Source organism: Staurois parvus, unplaced genomic scaffold (assembly GCF_062004578.1).
Source record: "Staurois parvus isolate SC_StPar_1 unplaced genomic scaffold, SC_StPar_1.0 ptg001797l, whole genome shotgun sequence".
In the NCBI taxonomy this organism is placed as follows: Eukaryota; Metazoa; Chordata; class Amphibia; order Anura; family Ranidae; genus Staurois; species Staurois parvus.
In genome coordinates this window covers 261,998-284,618 of record NW_028319593.1, presented here as the reverse complement: position 1 = coordinate 284,618, position 22,621 = coordinate 261,998, and the positions used below count along the sequence as shown (strand labels likewise).

At 49.9% G+C, this 22,621-nt stretch overlaps 1 protein-coding gene across 3 annotated transcripts in view; it reads left to right on the top strand.

The window, feature by feature from the left end:
* DNAI2 (dynein axonemal intermediate chain 2) overlaps positions 1-22,621 on the top strand; it is a 43,243-nt gene that overhangs the window by 5,085 nt on the left and 15,537 nt on the right. For all 3 annotated transcript variants that reach the window (XM_089663892.1, XM_089663890.1, XM_089663891.1), the window contains exons 3-10: positions 814-975; positions 2,788-2,909; positions 6,884-7,026; positions 9,599-9,712; positions 14,222-14,361; positions 15,205-15,327; positions 18,040-18,263; positions 21,898-22,033. In XM_089663892.1, coding sequence (XP_089520018.1) covers positions 814-975; positions 2,788-2,909; positions 6,884-7,026; positions 9,599-9,712; positions 14,222-14,361; positions 15,205-15,327; positions 18,040-18,263; positions 21,898-22,033 — 1,164 coding nt within the window. The remainder of the gene's footprint in view (positions 1-813; positions 976-2,787; positions 2,910-6,883; positions 7,027-9,598; positions 9,713-14,221; positions 14,362-15,204; positions 15,328-18,039; positions 18,264-21,897; positions 22,034-22,621) is intronic.

Here is a 22,621-nt window from a genome sequence, read left to right as displayed (position 1 = left end):
GAGGGAAGGTCTGCCTAGTCATGTGATCAGTGTGATCGTCTGTCAGTGGTCACATGATCAGGAGTCAGTCCCGCCAGTTCCCAATCATTAGTGTCTGACAGCTCAGTCCCTGTGCCGGGTCGCTCCCAGCATAGAAGTCATGCTGCCCATAGAGGCATACGGGCAGCGCATAGGCATTAAAGCCCGCCCCCTATGCCAGCAGCAAGAGGTTCAAGACCCTCAGTTTTCTGATCCAATTTGAGAAATTTTCATTGACTTTCTGTCCTGTAGACTCAACAGGAAGTGAGAGGTAAATCCCCCCCTACTCAGCTGTCACCGGAACAAGGGTCCCTAAAAAATGTCCCCTCTGGTCAACACCGGGGTAACCATAGACCAAGATTGTCCCTAAAAGGGACACAGACTGCAGTACAAACCGTCAGAGGTTCTAACCCCCGTCTGCACCTAAATGTCCCCCCCCTATATACTCTCCTAATACCCCGACCACAAGGGTGCAGAGGGCCCCTACATGGGTTCAGAGGGCCCCTACATGGGTGCAGAGGGCCCCTACATGGGTGCAGAGGGCCCTACAATGTGAAGAGGCCGAGAGTCAATGACAGGCTGCAGAAGAAGATTTGTACCGCTGGCTGCCAGACGCCACTTGCTGAGGTTCCATCCCCCGATGGACACAGGACACAGCCGTGATGAGGGGCCGCAGGGTGGTATCACAGTGGGGGGTGATAATTCTGCCGGTCTGCAGGATTGTGAAGGTCAAGGGGGGGGGGTGTCACAATCACACCGGAATTCGGTATTAATGACCTTTCTGTCTCCTGGCAGGTGAACACGGAGCGGTTTGAAATGGAGGTTCGAGGGGTGAACCACGTGGAAGGGGGGTGGCCTAAAGACATAAATCCGCAAGAATTGGAACAGACCTCCCGATACCGGAAGAAAGTGGAGAAGGACGACCATTACATCGCCACCATCACCCAGCTGGGGAGCGTAAGGAATCGCCGCAGACAATCTCTGAACACCATTAAATATCGAGTTTTCTTAAAGAGTAACTCCACTTTTGTTGAGGAAAAGCCCCGCCCCCTCTGGGTGATCAATGCACATCACGGGAATTGTAACAAATTTTGTTGCAGATTCCAACCTTTTTTTGTTCTGAAGAAATCTCTGTTTGTTTCTCTGTGTCCTGTGCAGAGGGAATGTGAATGAGAGCGACTTTATCATCATCAATCAGCTGCTGCACCTGCAGGGTTCTAATGAGGAAAGTGGCGGGGTCTGCATCCCTTCAGATGTGATTTCCCTTTAGGAATATCTCACCAAAAATGACATTTTTGTTGCAGGGGATGCCCAAAATCTGACTTGTATCTTAGTGCAGACTGCAGGGAAATGAAAGAGTAAATCCACTTTTGTTAAGGAAAAGCCCCGCCCCCTCTGGGTGATCTCTGTACATCTCAGGGATTGTAACAAACTTTGTTGCAGATTCCGACCTTTTGTTATTGTGAAGAAATCTCTGTTTGTTTCTCTGTGTCCTGTGCAGAGGGAATCTGAATGAGAGCAACTTTATCATTTTTACTGGGGGCATATGGGGGGAGAGAGAATTTGAGCGTGGGGGAGGGGGAAGATTTTTGCTGGGAAGGGAGGGGTAGATTTGTACTGGGAGGAGGGGGAATTTCTGCTTAGAAAGTAAGCATGCAGATTAGTGCTCAATTTTTGTTTGGGGGGGGGCAATTTTTGCTGGAGGCATATGGGGAGAGAGAGGATTTAAACTGGGGGGGGGGGGATTTTTGCTGGGGGCATATGGGGAGAGAGAGGATTTGAGCTGGGGGGTGGAGATTTTTGCTGGGGGCATATGAGGAGAGAGGATTTGAGCTGGGGGGGGAGATTTTTTCTGGGGGCATATGAGGAGAGAGGATTTGAGCTGGGGGGGAGATTTTTGCTGAGGGCATATGGGGAGAGAGAGGATTTGAGCTGGGGGGGAGATTTTTTCTGCGGGCATATGGGGAGAGAGAGGATTTGAGCTGGGGGGGGAGATTTTTTCTGGGGGCATATGGGGAGAGAGAGGATTTGAGCTGGGGGGGAGATTTTTGCTGGGGGCATATGGGGAGAGAGAGGATTTGAGCTGGGGGGGAAATTTTTGCTGGGGGTATATGGGGAGAGAGAGGAATTGAGCTGGGGGGGAGATTTTTGCTGGGGGCATATGGGGAGAGAGAGGATTTGAGCTGGGGGGGGGATTTTTGCTGGGGGCATAAAGGGAGAGAAAGGATTTGAACTGGGGGGGGGGATTTTTGCTGGGAAGGGACGGTTTCAGTAAGGGGGCAGATTTGTACTGGGAGAAGGGGTAATTCATGCTTGGAGGGTAAGCATGCAGATTCTTGGTCGATTTTTGTTGGGGGGGGGGATTTTCCCTGACACATAATGCTCATATATCTTGTGTGGGTGGTGGGCTCTGGATGGCCTTGTCCCGGCACTGACAGCACCTCGGGGGCGGGCCCATGGTGCTCTGCACTCACAATATGTCCTCAGTCTTCTAGGTTGAGCACCATTGGGTATCATTCGGTCTGGAAGACTAAGGACATCTTGTGGCGGAGGAAGGGTACTGCAAGGCAGATCCGGATTGAAGGTCAGTATTGCTGGAATATAGGAGAAATGAGCGGGATTTGGGCTTTGGGACGTTCCTGAGGTCTCCTCAGGAGTAGGATGCGGTTTGTAGACATCACTGCTCTGTGAATTATTTCCCTCTTCAGCGATAGGAGAACGCACAGCCGCAGGTGGAGATTTACAGGCCGTGTTTTCTTGTCATCCCAGGTGATGGAGCATTGCATCAAGCAGAACAACGCCATCAATATATATGAGGAGTACTTGGAGGAAGAGGAGGAACTGGAGGGGGTGGATGAAGCTCCGACTGCCAAGACCATTCATGTCTTCAGGTGAATCTACACAGAGACGAATGGAAGCATGGCGGGCCCTAATGTACATATCTCATGGCGGGCCCTAATGTACATATCTCTAGGCGGACCCTAATGTACATATCTCTAGGCGGGCCCTAATGTACATATCTCTAGGCGGGCCCTAATGTACATATCTCTAGGCGGGCCCTAATGTACATATCTCTAGGCGGGCCCTAATGTACATATCTCTAGGCGGGCCCTAATGTACATATCTCTAGGCGGGCCCTAATGTACATATCTCTAGGCGGGCCCTAATGTACATATCTCTAGGCGGGCCCTAATGTACATATCTCTAGGCGGGCCCTAATGTACATATCTCATGGCGGGCCCTAATGTACATATCTCTAGGCGGGCCCTAATGTACATATCTCTAGGCGGGCCCTAATGTACATATCTCTAGGCGGGCCCTAATGTACATATCTCATGGCGGGCCCTAATGTACATATCTCATGGCGGGCCCTAATGTACATATCTCTAGGCGGACCCTAATGTACATATCTCATGGCGGGCCCTAATGTACATATCTCATGGCGGGCCCTAATGTACATATCTCATGGCGGGCCCTAATGTACATATCTCTAGGCGGGCCCTAATGTACATATCTCTAGGCGGGCCCTAATGTACATATCTCATGGCGGGCCCTAATGTACATATCTCATGGCGGGCCCTGATGTACATATCTCTAGGCGGGCCCTGATGTACATATCTCTAGGCGGGCCCTAATGTACATATCTCTAGGCGGGCCCTAATGTACATATCTCTAGGCGGGCCCTAATGTACATATCTCTAGGCGGGCCCTAATGTACATATCTCATGGCGGGCCCTAATGTACATATCTCTAGGCGGGCCCTAATGTACATATCTCTAGGCGGGCCCTAATGTACATATCTCATGGCGGGCCCTAATGTACATATCTCATGGCGGGCCCTAATGTACATATCTCTAGGCGGGCCCTAATGTACATATCTCATGGCGGGCCCTAATGTACATATCTCTAGGCGTACCCAAATGTACATATCTCATGGCGGGCCCTAATGTACATATCTCATGGCGGGCCCTAATGTACATATCTCATGGCGGGCCCTAATGTACATATCTCTGGGCGCCATGGCTGATGTGTCTATGCAGAGCATTGCCTATGCTTCATCTACTGCACGGGTGTCAAAGTGGTGGCAAAACTACAAGTCCCATCATGCCTCTGCCTTTGGGAGTCATGCTTGTAACTGTCCATCTTGCAATGCCTCATGGTACTTGTAGTTCTGAAGCAGGGGTGTCAGACCGGTGGCCCTCCAGCTGTTGGGAAACTACAACTCCCATCATGCCTCTGCCTTTGGGAGTCATGCTTGTAACTGTCAGTTGTACAATGCCTCATGAGACTTGTAGTTCTGAAGCAGGGGTATCAGATCAGTGGCCCTCCAGCTGCTGCCAAACTACAAGTCCCATCATGCCTCTGCCTTTGGGAGTCATGCTTGTAACTGTCAGCCTTGCAATGCCTCATGGGACTTGTAGTTTGGTAACAGCTGGAGGGCCGCCAGTTTGACCCCCGTGACCTTATGGAACTCAGGCGGACGGTGACATTTTATAGGGAAGGGTGAAAGCTGAACTCCAGGCACACAGCTGAATACACCGATGGGGGCAGCTTTACCTAACAAAGGATTTGTTTCTCTGTCCATCCAGTCTTGAGATTTACACAGCTCTGCCACTTAGCACAGCCCTGTCTGTCAGGGTTTTTCTGTGCAGATCTGCAAACAACCCTCATTGTCCCTCCCCCATCCTGTTACTGGACAGTGAAAGGAGAAGCAGCAGATTGATGAGCTCATCTCTCTGTCACTCCGAGTATTTCATAAACTGCTGATCTCCTGGGATTTTCACACAACCATCTCTAGGGAATTCCAGACTCATCAGACCCGGCAACGTTCTTCCAATCTTCTATTGTCCAGTTTTGGTGATCCTGTGCGAATTGTAGCCTCCGTTTCCTGTTCTTAGCTGACAGGAGTGGCACCCGGTGTGGTCTTCTGCTGCTGTAGCCCATCTGCTTCAAGGTTGGACGTGTTGTGCGTTCAGAGGTGGTATTCTGCATACCTTGGGTGTAACGAGTGACACCACCACCACCAGCCTGAACCGTGGATACAAGGCAGGATGGATCCCCACACCATGACACCACCACCACCAGCCTGAGCCATTGATACAAGGCAGGATCGATCCACCACACCATGACACCACCACCACCAGCCTGAACCGTGGATACAAGGCAGGATGGATCCCCCACACCATGACACCACCACCACCAGCCTGAACCATTGATACAAGGCAGGATGGATCCACCACACCATGACACCACCACCAGCCTGAACCATTGATACAAGGCAGGATGGATCCACCACACCATGACACCACCACCAGCCTGAACCATTGATACAAGGCAGGATGGATCCCCCACACCATGACACCACCACCAGCCTGAACCGTTGATACAAGGCAGGATGGATCCCCCACACCATGACACCACCACCACCAGCCTGAACCGTTGATACAAAGCAGGATGGATCCCCCACACCATGACACCACCACCCCCAGCCTGAACCATTGATACAAGGCAGGATGGATCCACCACACCATGACACCACCACCAGCCTGAACCATAGATACAAGGCAGGATGGATCCACCACACCATGACACCACCACCACCAGCCTGAACCATGGATACAAGGCAGGATGGATCCCCCACACCATGACACCACCACCAGCCTGAACCATTGATACAAGGCAGGATGGATCCCCCACACCATGACACCACCACCACCAGCCTGAACCATTGATACAAGGCAGGATGGATCCCCCACACCATGACACCACCACCACCAGCCTGAACCATTGATACAAGGCAGGATGGATCCCCCACACCATGACACCACCACCAGCCTGAACCATTGATACAAGGCAGGATGGATCCACCACACCATGACACCACCACCAGCCTGAACCATTGATACAAGGCAGGATGGATCCCCCACACCATGACACCACCACCAGCCTGAACCGTTGATACAGGGCATGATGGATCCACCACACCATGACACCACCACCAGCCTGAACCATTGATACAAGGCAGGATGGATCCCCCACACCATGACACCACCACCACCAGCCTGAACCGTAGATACAAGGCAGGATGGATCTCCCACACCATGACACTACCAGCCTGAACCATTGATACAAGGCAGGATGGATCCCCCACACCATGACACCACCACCACCAGCCTGAACCATTGATACAAGGCAGGATGGATCCCCCACACCATGACACCACCACCAGCCTGAACCATTGATACAAGGCAGGATGGATCCACCACACCATGACACCACCAGCACCAGCCTGAACCATTGATACAAGGCAGGATGGATCCACCACACCATGACACCACCACCACCAGCCTGAACCATTGATACAAGGCAGGATGGATCCCCCACACCATGACACCACCACCAGCCTGAACCGTTGATACAGGGCATGATGGATCCACCACACCATGACACCACCACCACCAGCCTGAACGATTGATACAAGGCAGGATGGATCCCCCACACCATGACAATACCACCATGTGATTGGCTGATCAGCAATTTGTGTTATCGAGCCATTGAACAGGTGAACCCAATAAAGTGGCCGGTGGGTGTACATCTTGGTGTTCTCTTGAATGTTTCCACGAACAATAAATATTTGATCTAACTTCTGAAGAGGCGATTTTCATGTACTTCCCTTCCACATGGCCACTTCAGGGGGAGGGGCAGTGACAACACTGGAGAGAGCCTGAAAATGTCAATGAATATGTTGCAGATCTGTTGTGGCTGTTAACCTCTTTATAGAGTTTGTATGTTTGATTAGAGCCGCACTTGTGTGTTTGGTCTGTAAAATTCCAGTTTTGGTAATATATCATTTTTATGCCAACAGGGACCCCAGTGAAGTCAAGCGCACCGCCACCCACCTCTCCTGGCACCCAGATGGCAGCAGGAAGCTGGCCGTGGCCTACTCTTGTCTGGAGTTTCAGCGAGCCCCCAAAGACATGAGTTACGACTCCTACATCTGGGATATCGGTGAGGACACCCACCTGATCAGATTCTCACACAAGTCATATCATCGAGAAAATAGAAAATATTTTTTTTGGTCACTCCAGAGAACACGTCCCCACTACTCTAGAGTCCAGTGGCGGCGTGCTTTACACCACGGCATCCGACGCTTTGCATTGCACTTGGTGATGGAAGGCTTGGATGCAGCTGCTCGGCCATGGAAACCCATTCCATGAAGCTCTCTACACACTGTTGTTGGGCTCATCTGAAGGCCACACCAAGTTTGGAGGTCTTTAGCTATTGACTCTGCAGACAGTTGGTGACTTCTGCGCACTGTGCGCTTCAGCATGCGCTGACCCCGCCCTGTCATGTGACGTGGCCTACCACTTGGTGGCTGAGTGGCTGTTGTTCCCAGTTGCTTCCACTTTGTTATAATCCCACTAACAGTTGAGCGTGGAATATTTAGTAGCCAGGAAATGTCACGGATGGACTTATTGCCCAGGTGGCCACCTATCACGGGACCACGCTTGGTGTCACTGAGCTCCCGAGAGCGACCCATTCTTTCACCAATGTTTGTAGAAGCCGTCTGCATGCCTAGGGGCTTGATTGTATACACCTGTGTCCATGGAGGGGGTTGGAACACCTGAATCACATGATATGGAGGGGATTGGAACACCTGAATCACATGATATGGAGGGGATTGGAACACCTGAATCACATGATATGGAAGGGATTGGAACACCTGAATCACATGATATGGAGGGGATTGGAACACCCGAATCACATGATTGGAGGGGATTAGAGCACCTGAATCACATGATTGGAGGGGATTAGAGCACCTGAATCACATGATTGGAGGGGATTGGAGCACCTGAATCACATGATTGGAGGGGATTGGAGCACCTGAATCACATGATTGGGAGGGCTGGCCCAATACTTTTGGCAATATAATGTAGTTGTTTGGCTCCTTTTTAAATCCTAATGATAACAAAAATCACCGAAATGATCAGGAGTTCCCCCCCCCCGGAATGCCCAGCCTTGGTACAGACACACAAGTGACACACACAGGTTACAATGGCAATTAATGGGTAATTTCCCACATCTGTGGCTTTTTAAATTGCAATCATTGTCAGTGTATAATTAGTCAATGAATTTATTAGCTCTCACATGAATGCACTGAGCAGGCTAGATACTGAGCCATGGGGAGCAGAAAAGAACTTTCAAAAGACCTGCGTAACAAGGTAATGGAAGATAAAGGTGGAAAAGGATATAAAAAGATATCCAAAGCCTTGAATATACCAGTCAGTCCTGTTCAATCACCTGTATAGAAGTGGAACATTTGGGGGTCTCTTGATACCAAGCCAAGGTCAGGTAGACCAAGAAAGATTGCAGCCACAACTGCCAGAATTGTTTGGGATACAAAGAAAATCCCCCACAGGTGACCTCAGACTGCTCTGGAAAAAGACGGTGTGGGTGTTTCAACAAGCACAATACGATGATCCAGAAATTAGCTGCATGGCCAGGTAGCCAGAAAGAAGCCAATGCAAAAAACCCCGGTGACACCATGCCTGGCAACACCGCACTGGGCTTCTTTGTGGCATTGGCCAACGCTGCTTCTTGGCCACCAATTACTGTAAAGTAGCTGCTGAAGGATTGCTGTGCAGTCATTTACATCCAATTATACATCGAACGTTGAGTCCATATACACCATTTTATTGTTTCGGTTTTTTCCCCCCAAGTCCTGTTGGGCAGAGGTAAAGCCCCTGAAACGCGTTGTGCACACCATAAGGATTCCACAACCACCTTGAAGTGTGGGGGGGGGGGGGGGGGGGACTCATTTAGAGCTGAAGCGCCACATTGTGATATCCAAGTTCAGATACAAGTCTATCCCATTGATAAATTGTTTGCAAAGCCTAATGTGTTTTCGAGACTGTGACTCCACCCCCTTCACGGATGCTTGAACCACCCGCTGACAGGTTGCTGTGCAAACTCAGGGCCGTGGATAAGGGGGTACCACCAGTCCTCCTGTATGGGGCCCAGGCAGCTATGTGAATTGGACGTGGGCAGGGAGGGTGATCAGCACAGTGTGGGGGACAGTTACTGGAACCGATCCCCTGTATGGCTCTCTCTGCAGCAGCTGGAAGCCGGCTTCTTCTCCTCTCCCTCCAGCTGCTGCAGAGAGAACCATACAGGGATCGGTTCCAGTAATTGCCCCTTCCTTTCCAGAATGAACACAATGAGTGTTTGGTACTGATCACTCACTGTGTTCATTTGTAACTGAAGCATAGTAAACTGTGTTTTTTTTTGGGGGGGGGGGGGTCTGTCAGGTTTGCCATTTGGGGCCCCGTGGCTGCTGTCAGCAGCCGTGTGCAAACTCATTCCAATTACACCCAATTATAGATTGAATTGTGAGCCCACCGATTCATGGTTTCATTTTCTTCAAAGCCTTGATGAAGAGGCACAGCCCCTGAAACAAGTGTGGAATGAACTCACATTTGGACCTTAATATTATGATGTGAAAAGATCAATGAACCCTTAATGTTCTCTGTGTCCTCCAGGGAAACTAACATTTTTTTTCTCCCCCATCTTTTTTTTCCAGAAAATCCAAACAAACCAGAACTGACACTGAAACCCGTCTCACCGCTGGTCAGCTTGGAGTACAACCCCAAAGACTCTCACATCCTGGTTGGCGGCTGCTACAACGGGCAGATCAGTAAGTGGGGATGGGGGGGGGTCCAGGGGCGGACTGACCGTTCGAGCACTCAGGCACTGCCTGAGGGCCCGGGGTCAGTAGGCGGCCCCATGAGATGCCCCTGGTACCTTTTCTATAGGCTTTTTTGAGTGTGGCCAAGGACACAGGGGCCCCATGATCCCCTATTGCCCGGGGGCCCCATGAGTTGTCAGTCCGCCCCTGGGGGGGTCTATACAGAGGGTCATAATGGGGGTTTTATTTATACTCACTGCACACTATTTAGGTACACCCAAGGCCATGGATAAGGGGGTACCAACAGTCCGTATGGGGCCCAGGCCAGTAGGGGGGCTCAGGCAGATGGGCAAAACAGATATAGGCAGGAACGGTGATCGGCATGGCGGGGATTGGGGGGGGCAATTACTGGAACTGATCCCCTCTATGGCTCTCTCTGCAGCAGCTGAAAGCTGGCTTCTTCTCCTCTGCCTCCCGCTGCTGCAGGAGAGTCATACATGGGATCAGTTCCAGTAATTGCCCCCTCCCTAACTGCACCCATCACCCTCCCTGTTCACGGACATCCTCGGTGACACCAATACAGTGATCAGTGCTAATAAAAAGCACTGACACTGTACAAATGACACTGGGCAGGAAGGGGTTATCATCTGGGGCCATCAAAGGGTTAACTGTGTGCTGCGTGTGTTTCACTGTGAGCACGCTGCTATGCAGAGCCATACAAAGCAGTGTGCATTTGCTGACAGGGGAGAGAACTGTTTTGTTTACAAACCGTTCTCCACCCCATCTGAGATTCTCAGCAGTCACCGGGCAGCGGCAAGTAATCACCGGCCGGGACCCGGTGAATGACAGCTGCGGCCGCGCGCCCCCTACCTGCAAATGCATATATACATGATTTTGCGCACCCGTGCCGCCCTGTAGCAGTACTTCTGCTTTAGGGCGGACAGGAAGCAATTAATATTTTCTATTGTTTTTAAAAAGTATTATTTTGGGGGGGGGGGGCGCAAGTAGCTGGTCTTGCTTAGGGCGCAAAATAGTGTAGCACCGGCCCTGCTAACACCGAGATCTGCATCCAATTCTAACTCTATCTCAGGCTCGCAGCAAGCGACTGTCACATAAATGTACAGATTTGAGTAGCTGAGATGTGATCAGTAGCAATATGTAATCGTTTCATTCCTTGTTATTAAAGATGTATTCAGTCTGAGGTATTCAGAGACATATGGTCACCCATTAGCATCTGAAAAGACAGAGCAGCTTCCTCAGGCTGGAAGTGACACCTAAGTGCCAATAAGATTTGTCACCTGCATATATATTAAGACTTTGCCACCTTCCTGAAGTTTAAAAGAGGAACGCCAGATGTTTCGGCTGCAAGAGACCAGGGGGGCTCCGATGTGTCTGGGGAGCTTTAAAGTATATTAGCAGATCAAAGGAATAGATTTAATCTCTCATAAAAGCTAAATTATAAGTCGCAGAGAGATGAAAATACTTCCTTCTGATTGGGCACTCTGTGGGCTACATCTGCATGTAAAAACCGTATTTGTGGTCTATGTAGAATGCCAGAAAAATGCAGGAAATGGTTATGTGGCGCCGGATCGCGACAGCTGAACAGTGATTGGTACTGTCGCGATCGGACTGATGTGCTGGTGTCGGAAATTCAATCCCTGACTTGGTGATTCAAGCCGTTCCTGGTCCAATCGACTTTGGGCAGTTCAGCACCCAGAACGTCCTGTGGGCTGGTACAGGAACACCCCCAGGGTTGATTGGCCGAGGACTGATGTCCAGCCCACATCCATATTCCCATAAATTGAGGACCCTGAGATATGGAAGGGGTGATTCGTATGGAGCCCGTCCCATTGACTGGCGGATCGCGGACTTTCTCTGACTTGCTCCGGTCGCAGGATAACTCTCGGTAAAAGTTTTATTTCTGTTTTATTGCCCTTTTATTTTATAGTGAATAGTCTATATGTGTCTTCTTGTATTTTTTTGTATTTTCTGTAACTTTTTATACTTTTTACATATTTTATGCTCCGCCCACTTTCGGGATATTAAATCTTAAAATTAATAAGTGACTTCTGTGTATTTAAGCTCGGCCTCATATCTCCAGAGAGATTAGATTGGAGAGATTAGATTGGAGAGATTAGATTGTATTGTATTCTAGTGTCTTTATACGCTCGGTCAAGCTCATTGCCAATCTGTATGCAATTGCGCTGCGTGTTGGCAGATTGTAAAGATAACAGGTCTGCCAGACGGAGATCTGTATGTGTGTGGTGTCCCAACAGACCGTTCTGCGGATAAACTGTTGGGTGGTGGCCAGCTACCGTTTGTGGTGTGTCTGGTGTGGGGGTGTGTGGACAGTGGAAGGGTGATAACACCGGGGTTCTAGCTTGGAGGATAGCTGGAGGAACCCTAGAAGGGTGTGCGATTGCTAGGCTGCTCCTCAACTCTAATTAGTGCACCAGATTGTATATAAGATTTGTGTCTGCCCGTGTGTGGTCGGCCAGCAGGATTGGAGTGGAGTCTCCCTCCGGTGGTGGCCAAGAGGTAGTGCGGGCTGTGAAAGTGTATCACGGCCAGTCTTATATACGTATATATATCAGATTAAGTCCCCCTTATTCCCTCTTACCCCAAGTCACGGCCGCACGTGCGCGCCTCGGTTAGCTAGTCGCTGTGGGCGTGTGCGTGTGGGTGGACCGTGACAGCGACCTACCTGACTAAGACACTTTTATGAAAATATGTCACAATTTCTTGACAACTGTTGGCTTTTATGACAACCATCACTATCCAGAGCTCAAAATCTCTGGGCTCCTTCCCCACCCCCACCGTCTCTACCTGAGTGAGATCCCGACATGCCTGTTCTAGAAGACGCAGCCATGGGGGAACGGAGGGCCCAGAGGCGATGTTAGGGGCCACTGCAGAAGATCTCTCTTCTGATGTTACAGCTTCACATAATATGCTGACTTGCACTTGATTCTCCTCCGTCTCACCATGACTTTGTGGACAAAAAGGCCTGCTAAGTCTAAAGAGGCATTTCCCATTCGTGAACAAATAAAATGGGCAATCTATGAGGATTGGGTCAATCCAACAAGGACGTTTGCTCCTCTGGGAATCATTGCCCAACTCTGTCCTGTGGAAAAAGTTCACAAAAAGTGGTCTGTTCCAGTAGTACTTGGATGATTGGAGAGGAGCGCCCAATGTCTAAAAAAAAGTCTCACTTGATGAATCTCATGGTTGTTTATTGACGATAAAAGTAACCAAGTAAAAGCCAATGCGTTTCGCGGGAATTGCCTCCCCCTTCTTCAGGGCTCTGCAGGCTGTTTCCGCTCTACAACGCAGAGCCACAAATCTAATATATTTAACCCTCTCAGAGTCTAATCATTCTGCAAGAAAAACAGCCCTGAAGAAGGAGGCAATTCCCCCGAAACGCGTTGGATCTATGTTAGAAGCTTTCCTTAACCTAATACTTAATATCTTCTTATTAACAGTACTAACATAAGTATGAATGAGTTGGATCTTAATAGAATAATTGAGTTATTATATTTATATTTGTTCTAGATTGGGAAAAGTAAGTGATTAGACTTCATAGTTTGTGAATTTATATATGAACATATATCTTGGGTTTCCTTTACATTCAAGCCACATATGGTAGCAATTGGTCTACCATCCTCCCCCATCTATGTAAGAGATAAAGTTACACTCAGACTTTGAGAGAAGTAGGCTGGAGGGTTTGTTATATATATATATACATCTGTTTCCAATTATCTTTGTGGGACTACAAGTATATCAGCCCATTTTGAGGAAAAGGTGGGGGCTGGATTGCTCATTTAAGAGTTGAAACAAAGACTTTTTATGCTCACTTTGCTTGCAGCCTTGATGAGACACACACACACATACATACATATACATATATACAATCTTATTATCAAGAACTTAAATATATTTTTTGGACATTATTTAAACATTCTGTATGCCAATATTTTATTTCTAATTTTATGCAACGTTATTATTAAATCATCTTTTTGAGTAATTGCAAGAAGTGGAAGGACTTTCTATTTGAACATTTCTCATCAATACAAGTTAATAAAAAATCGAGACAATACGATATTTTACAATCTACTTGTTTACTTTTATCTTCAATAAACAACTAGGTAGCAATCCTAGACCCCAACGGAATCTCCCACCACCTACAATTGGGATAGTACCCATTGGAATCAATTCCCTCCATACTCTCCACACAGTAACTTGCCGCTAGGCAGCCTCCAGTGGCACCCGTCTAGCGCTGTCTTCCACTTAAACTTGTTCTGGTATTGGATCCTCACATTTCAGTCGTAAACAAACATCTCTGTACCTATAGAGGATGTTCCCTCATTTGAAGATTCTTATGACAGAAAATTTTAAACACTTTTAAAAGACCAGGTTCAGGCCCAGCACTGCAACCAGCTATTGCTGCAATTTCTGTTTCACAGAATTTTGTTGTGTAGCAAACGGTACCAGTATGTAATGGCACACTGCTTTTCCTTTCAGCGTACTGGGACACCCGGAAAGGAGGGCAACCCGTGGAGCTGTCTGTCATTGAGCACAGTCATCGAGATCCCGTATACAAGGTCATCTGGCTCCAATCAAAGACTGGAACAGAGTGTTTTTCCACCTCCACAGATGGCCAGGTAACCTCAGGAAATCTCTGTTGGTGAAATGGAAACCTGAATACAGCCATACAAAGGCCCGTTAGATGGATGTTAGAGGATTTGGCTGGAGTTGGGATTTACCCTAGGTTCACATTTGTGTAGGTGGTGTCACTGAGGGGCACGCACAAATACCGTCAGCTGCAAACACCCACAAATATGGGACCCATGGGTAGGTGCCATTAATCCTAATGGTACACCGCCTGCACTGGAAATTGCAACCGTACTGGGAAGCTCAGTTCCCGTGTGGACTGCGATTTCAAAATTCTTCTTTCCTGCGTGTCGCCCAATGAATGAGCAAGGGGGAATGTCACCAGCACACCGAGGATCACCAATATGGGTCCAAAAAGTTTTAGTAAATGATCACATAGTTACAGCAAGGCAACATTTCGGAGTCTCGCAGGACCCCTTCATCAGGCATGTGACCCATAGTTACAGCAAGGCAGCATTTCGGAGTCTCGCAGGACCCCTTCATCAGGCATGTGGTCACACTTTGTTTGGTTCCAGCCAATGGTCGCTGCAGCACCCACTTATACATACAGCCATTTTTAACGCAGGAACGTGTGCGTTTGGATTGTACGCTCGCCCAGTGAATGGGCTGTCATGTGTGCTCTGTGTCCCCATCATTGTTAGGCCAAGCAAGGAAGTCTCATTCCTGCTGCTTGATTCTTCGTATTGTAAAAAATACATTTAATAGGACAATTAAACCCCTCTCTGCGCCAGGAAGAGTGTGTATGGAAGGACCTGGGCACTCCTAGAAAACGAGCAAATTACGGGTTGCAAAGTGCTCAGCTACATGGATGATTTGTGGATGTTTCCCGGCAGGTCTTGTGGTGGGACATCCGAAAAATGAGTGAACCGACAGAAAAGTTAATCCTGGACATCACGAAGAAAGGGAACCTGGACCTGGCTTTGGGTGGAATCTCTCTGGAGTTTGAACCAACCATGGTGAGTACCCTGGGAATGGACAATATCACATGTTGAAGGGGAACCCGCTGACAGCCATATGTTACTATAGGGGTAGTATACGGCATCTACGTCTCCTGGGCGCAGAAATACACCCACAATTTTTGTTGTACCACCTCCTGCGCCCATGTGCAAGGGGGCCATATTTTCTAACTATGTATGCAGTGCTGGTCATCAGTCATGCTCATCTCTCACAGTACAAGTCTACCAGTCAATGTGCTGTATGTGTGGAGACTACAGGAAAATGGCGCCCGTCTGCACACATACTATGAATACAAAGTCAAGGAGAAATGGCTTCAGCTTGGATCTCCACCTAAAACAAAAACCCCACCCAAGGCGCCGTTTCACCCATGTGGGGCTTAATCTTGCTTTCCGTGTGGATTTTATCTCTGATTGTTGATGAGAGCTTAATTGGATGGGCACACACTTTAAAGAGGACCTGTGCTCAAAAAAGGCAAGCAGAGGACTAGTCATTAGTATTGCTTAGAGGCTCCCTGCAGCTGATTTTTCCCCATTACAGACTTGCCGTGCCTTGTTCTGCCTTGTGTCTCTGTATGGAAGCAGCCATCTTTAAAGTGCGCCAGAACACCTAAAGCAAAGAATTGCTATGGTACTTAGAGAACATGTAGAAATGTTAATTGTGCCTAAGCAGCTCCCTGTGTCTTGAGTCTCATGGCTGTATCTCTGCAGTGTAAGATCATCTAAGGCACTGCTGCCTCTGACTGCTAGTCTCACCAGTAAGATGTGGTGAGGTCACTGTAACAGAACCGACCCCAGACTGCACTTGGGTACTTCCGTTAGACTACCGCTTCCCCGTCTGAACACTGACCACAGACACCACCGCTGACCATACAAGACTAGACGACACCAGTCTTGAAGTAAACCAGGATGTAGACTAATTTATTTGAACACAGATACAAGATATATACACTCAGGGGACAATCCCCCCTCCCTGCATAATGACACAGGGCGGGGCAATCTACATTTAGTAACAAGAGATACACCAACAGACAGTCCCATTAGTAGGGAGGGCTGCTGGAGACACCCCCCACCAAGCCAATACACATAAACACATACATCCCATAATAGTTTGCTCCCAAGCCTGACAAACAACAGAACAATGGGATGCAGCCACATAACAGCAAACAATCCACAACCCCCACCCCACCTATACACGTCTACACAATATTAGGACAGATCACCCTGTACCCCTAACAGGCACAGGGTGACTTACACATAATAGGGATATGGGGAGCTGAGACAGGGGTCTTCCCACCTCTCCAAAGTGAGCTGTGTTCCATGGGCCCCCCCACCCAAAGTGACTTCCGTCACAGTCAGTACTGTGCTGCTCACTGTTCTCCTTGCTGGAGGGGAAGCTGTATCTGAGGACCTGCAGTGCAAGGATCTCCAGCTTCCGCTTCATCCGTGCTGTAGGTCTGTGCTTCCTCCACCTCCCCTGCTGCCTTCTCATCATTACCACAACAGTTATCAAATCGCCATAAGGGGGGAAGCTCTGGCAAAAGGAAGCAAAGCCTTGCTCCTCTACCAAGATGGCTGCCTCCACACAAAGACACAGAGCAGAAGTCATGGTAAGTCAATAGTGTTGGGCTGAATGTTCCAGTCAAACCAAAGTTCGACTCGAACATAGAAAGCTTGTGTGTTTGCTGAACACATCAACAATGAGGCCATTTGGCGGGCTATTCGCCCGCCGCGCCCCACAGTGCACTGCGCCCTGACAACAAAAACAGCGGGTGTTGCAATTTTTTTTTACATCAGACAGTATTTTGTGTATCGATTTTTCAAATGCAGTTTTTTCAGAAAAAAATACACTTAAATGAATTTTGTTTTACACAATTGCTATATAATACCTCATTTTAGTTCAAATACAAAAGATGATGTTACGGCGAGTACATAGATACCGAACATGTCACACTTTAAATTTGCACATGCTTGTGGAGTTGTGTACCTAAAAAAATCTCCATTGGCGACGCTTTAAATCCTTCGCAGGCTACCAGTTTAGAGATACACAGGCGGTCTGGAGCTAAGATGATTGCTCTCGCTTTGATGTTCGCGGTGATACCTCACAAGTGCGGTGCGATCACAGTTCACATATGTGTGTGGGACCCATATATGCATTCGCACATAGGCGCGGGGGGGGGGGGGCATTTAACATTTTTTAATTTTTTTAATTTTTATTATTTACTTATTTGAAATGGGTCGTGACAGATCCTCTTTAGGGAGAAATTTGGGGTCTGTTAGACCCCAGATCTCTCCTCTGGTCTCTAGTGCAGCTGATCAGACACAGGCTGGTCTGATAGGCTGCGTTCCTGGCCGCTAACAGCCAGGGAAACAAAGAGCCGAAACCGGAAGTGAGGAAATCCTCGTGGCTTCCGGGGTCACAGAGAGGGAGGAATGACGTCAGTGCTGTCCAATGCCGCCGGTCAGGTCTGCCATTGGATGGGAGAGCCTGGGAAAGGTGTCGATGGCGGCTGGGGGGAGGGGACAACATTCAGCAATTTCGAATCACTTCTGCTGAAAAGGCAATCAGCAGCAGAAAAAGTTTGATACCAGGATGATGCCTGCACCAGCATTCCAGCAGAACCGCTTCGACCCGATGACGTCATATGATGTCCTACGGCCGGGAAGCGGATGAAGGTCTAATAACAATCATCTGCTTTATGTTTTGTCACAAAGCCAACCAAGTTCATGGTGGGAACAGAGCAGGGGATGGTAATATCCTGCAACCGCAAGGCCAAGACCCCAGCCGAAAAGATCGTGTGCACTTACAGCGGGCACCATGGACCCATTTATTCCGTGCAGAGGAACCCCTTCTTCCCGAAGAACTTCCTGACAGTTGGAGACTGGACAGCCCGGATCTGGTCCGAAGACTCCAGGGAGTCCTCCATTATGTGGACAAAGTAAGCACCTGGAAATTGATACTAGAGGAGCTGATGGGGTAAGCCTGACACCAAAACTGAGCTGGCACTACTGTAGATCCATTGGGTATGGTGGGGGAGGGGTGGGGAGTGGGGGGGTGCTAAAAGCCTCGTGTAAAGATTTCCATACCATGCTGCCCAGGGGACACAGAAGAGAATGGTGGCTTGTCCAGTCTGCAGCCTTGGCCAGCTGTAGGCCTGAACTGCTTGGATTGGTCATTGAGAAGTCATGCACTAAAACAGTGGTCTCCAAACTGCAGTCCGGGGCCACATGTGGCCCTTTGCTTGCCTCTATCCAGCCTTTGGGACACTATTGTTTCAACTGACACCAATGATGAGGCACCATTCGTCCCACTCTCACCATTAATGGGCCACTCTTCTTCCCACTGATACCATCGATGATGGAGCACTACCCTTCCTGCTAAGACCAATGATGGGGCACTATTCCTCCCACTGACACCAATGATGGGGCACTATTCCTCCCACTGACACCAATGATGGGACACTATTCCTCCCACTGACACCAATGATGGGGCACTATTCCTCCCACTGATACCAATGATGGGATACTATTCCTCCCACTGACACCAATGATGGGCACTATTCCTCCCACTGACACCAATGATGGGGCACTATTCCTCCCACTGACACCAATGATGGGGCACTATTCCTCCCACTGACAGCAATGATGGGACACTATTTCTCCCACTGACACCAATGATGGGGCACTATTCCTCCCACTGACACCAATGATGGGGCACTATTCCTCCCACTGACACCAATGATGGGGCACTATTCCTCCCACTGACACCAATGATGGGGCACTATTCCTCCCACTGACACCAATGATGGAACACTATTCCTCCCACTGACACCATCGATGGGGCACTATTCCTCCCACTGACACCAATGATGGGACACTATTTCTCCCACTGACACCATCGATGGGGCACTATTCCTCCCACTGACACCAATGATGGGGCACTATTCCTCCCACTGACACCAATGATGGGGCACTATTCCTCCCACTGACACCATCGATGGGGCACTATTCCTTCTACTGATACCAATGATGGGGCACTATTCCTCCCACTGACACCATCGATGGGGCACTATGCCTCCAATTGATACCAAGCATGGTTCACTATTCCTCCTGCTAAAGCCAATGGTGGAGCAGTGTTTCCTCCTACTGATGCCGGGACATTTTCTACTCGCACTGGCCACTGCGTTTTTTTAGTGCTTTTCACAGAAACGCAATACAGTCCATTTAACTTGGTTTCCTATGGAACACGTTCACATCTATGCTTTTATTTTACTTTATTTTTTTTTTTGAGCCGCTGCCTTTGTGGAACTTTTTTTTTTAAAAGCAAAAAGCAGCATAGCATTCACTATATCCGCTCTCCCCGGACCCCGCATTCACTATATCCGCTCTCCCCGGACCCCGCATTCACTATATCCGCTCTCCCCGGACCCCGCATTCACTATATCCGCTCTCCCCGGACCCCGCATTCACTATATCCGCTCTCCCCGGACCCCGCATTCACTATATCCGCTCTCCCCGGACCCCGCATTCACTATATCCGCTCTCCCCGGACCCCGCATTCACTATATCCGCTCTCCCCGGACCCCGCATTCACTATATCCGCTCTCCCCGGACCCCGCATTCACTATATCCGCTCTCCCCGGACCCCGCATTCACTATATCCGCTCTCCCCGGACCCCGCATTCACTATATCCGCTCTCCCCGGACCCCGCATTCACTATATCCGCTCTCCCCGGACCCCGCATTCACTATATCCGCTCTCCCCGGACCCCGCATTCACTATATCCGCTCTCCCCGGACCCCGCATTCACTGTATCCGCCCTCCCCGGACCCCGCATTCACTATATCCGCTCTCCCCGGACCCCGCATTCGCTATATCCGCTCTCCCCGGACCCCGCATTCACTATATCCGCTCTCCCCGGACCCCGCATTCACTATATCCGCTCTCCCCGAACCCCGCATTCACTATATCCGCTCCCCCCGGACCCCGCATTCACTGTATCCGCTCTCCCCGGACCCCGCATTCACTATATCCGCTCTCCCCGGACCCCGCATTCACTATTTCCGGTCTCCCCGGACCCCGCATTCACTATATCCGCTCTCCCCGGACCCCGCATTCCCTATATCCGCTCTCCCCGGACCCCGCATTCACTATATCCGCTCTCCCCGGACACCGCATTTACTGTATCCGCTCTCTCCCGGACCCCGCATTCACTATATCCGCTCTCCCCGGACCCCGCATTCACTGTATCCGCTCCCCCCGGACCCCGCATTCCCTATATCCGCCCTCCCCGGACCCCGCATTCACTATATCCGCTCTCCCCGGACCCCGCATTCGCTATATCCGCTCTCCCCGGACCCCGCATTCACTATATCCGCTCTCCCCGGACCCCGCATTCACTATATCCGCTCTCCCCGAACCCCGCATTCACTATATCCGCTCCCCCCGGACCCCGCATTCACTGTATCCGCTCTCCCCGGACCCCGCATTCACTATATCCGCTCTCCCCGGACCCCGCATTCACTATTTCCGGTCTCCCCGGACCCCGCATTCACTATATCCGCTCTCCCCGGACCCCGCATTCCCTATATCCGCTCTCCCCGGACCCCGCATTCACTATATCCGCTCTCCCCGGACACCGCATTTACTGTATCCGCTCCCCCCGGACCCCGCATTCCCTATATCCGCCCTCCCCGGACCCCACATTCACTATATCCGCTCTCCCCGGACCCCGCATTCACTATATCCGTTCTCCCCGGACCCCGCATTCACTATATCCGCTCTCCCCGGACTCCGCATTCACTATATCCGCTCTTTTCGGACCCCACATTCACTGTATCCGCTCTCCCCGGACCCCCCATTCACTATATCCGCTCTCCCCGGACCCCCCATTCACTATATCCGCTCTCCCCGGACCCCACATTCACTATATCCGCTCTCCCCGGACTCCGCATTCACTATATCCGCTCTCCCCGGACCCCACATTCATTATATCCGCTCTCCCTGGACCCCGCATTCACTATATCCGCTCTCCCACAGTACACACAACATAGAAATGCTATTATTTTAGTAATTATAAACTGCTAAATCCCTTTTTTCATCAGCAGTATATAGCAGTCTTGTGACTTCTATCAGTGTCCAGCAGAGCACATGTTAAAGCTTGTAGGAGGAGTTTTCATTCTGCCCTAGGAGGACGCAGAACCCCTGACCTCTTTCTGGACAGTGCTGATTGGCCTTGTGCTGATCACATGCACTCTCCCACGGAAAAAAAACCCTCTAGCACTACACACCAAACTGAGCATGTGCAGAGTGACTCCTAAAGCTCTGTACTATCAGCAGATGGATTGGGGACAGTAGAAGATCAGTGCAGAGGATTAACCCCTTAGGTTCCACAGTGAGTATAACCAGCATGCTTTGCTGCATCTACAGACTGATTGTACTGTTGGGGGTTTAGTAACACTTTAAGGGATGAAGGGAGTGTGGCCCCGTCTCTGGGCTCCGGGGCCCTGGCAGTAGCGTGGCCTCCACACTGTATAACACATTAAGTTGGTTTGTTTGTCATTGACATGTAGATATCACATGAGCTACCTAACCGATGCTGCATGGAGTCCGATGCGCCCCTCCGTGTTCCTGACCACCAAAATGGACGGCACCTTGGATGTCTGGGACTATCTGTTCAAACAGAACAACCCGTCTCTCAGCCTCAGGGTGAGTTGTGACACTTTCTGCACGACCCTCCGAGAGTTCGCTGTAGGCTGACCGTATACCTTGTAGGGCCCCTCCCCCGGGCGTTCCGTATGTCCATCTTACATCTGTCCGTTTACGGATGAATACCGCCCCCCCATGGATTTCTATGGATTAGCGGATGTAAACGGATCATCATCTCTTTACATCCATTAATGTCGGCATCCGTTAACATCCGCTTTTCTTAACAGACGAAAACCCGATAAAAAACAAACAAAAAAACGGAACGAATGAAAAACGGACAGAAAAAAGATGTAAACAGATACAAAATGGATGTAAACGTGTGTGGTCTGCTGAGGGCCGCTGTGTGTGGTCTGCTGAGGGCCGCTGTGTGTGGTCTGCTGGGGGCCTCTGTGTGTGGTCTGCTGAGGGCCTCTGTGTGTGGTCTGCTGAGGGCCGCTGTGTGTGGTATGCTGAGGGCCTCTGTGTGTGGTCTGCTGAGGGCCGCTGTGTGTGGTCTGCTGAGGGCCTCTGTGTGTGGTCTGCTGGGGGCCTCTGTGTGTGGTCTGCTGAGGGCCTCTGTGTGTGGTCTGCTGAGGGCCTCTGTGTGTG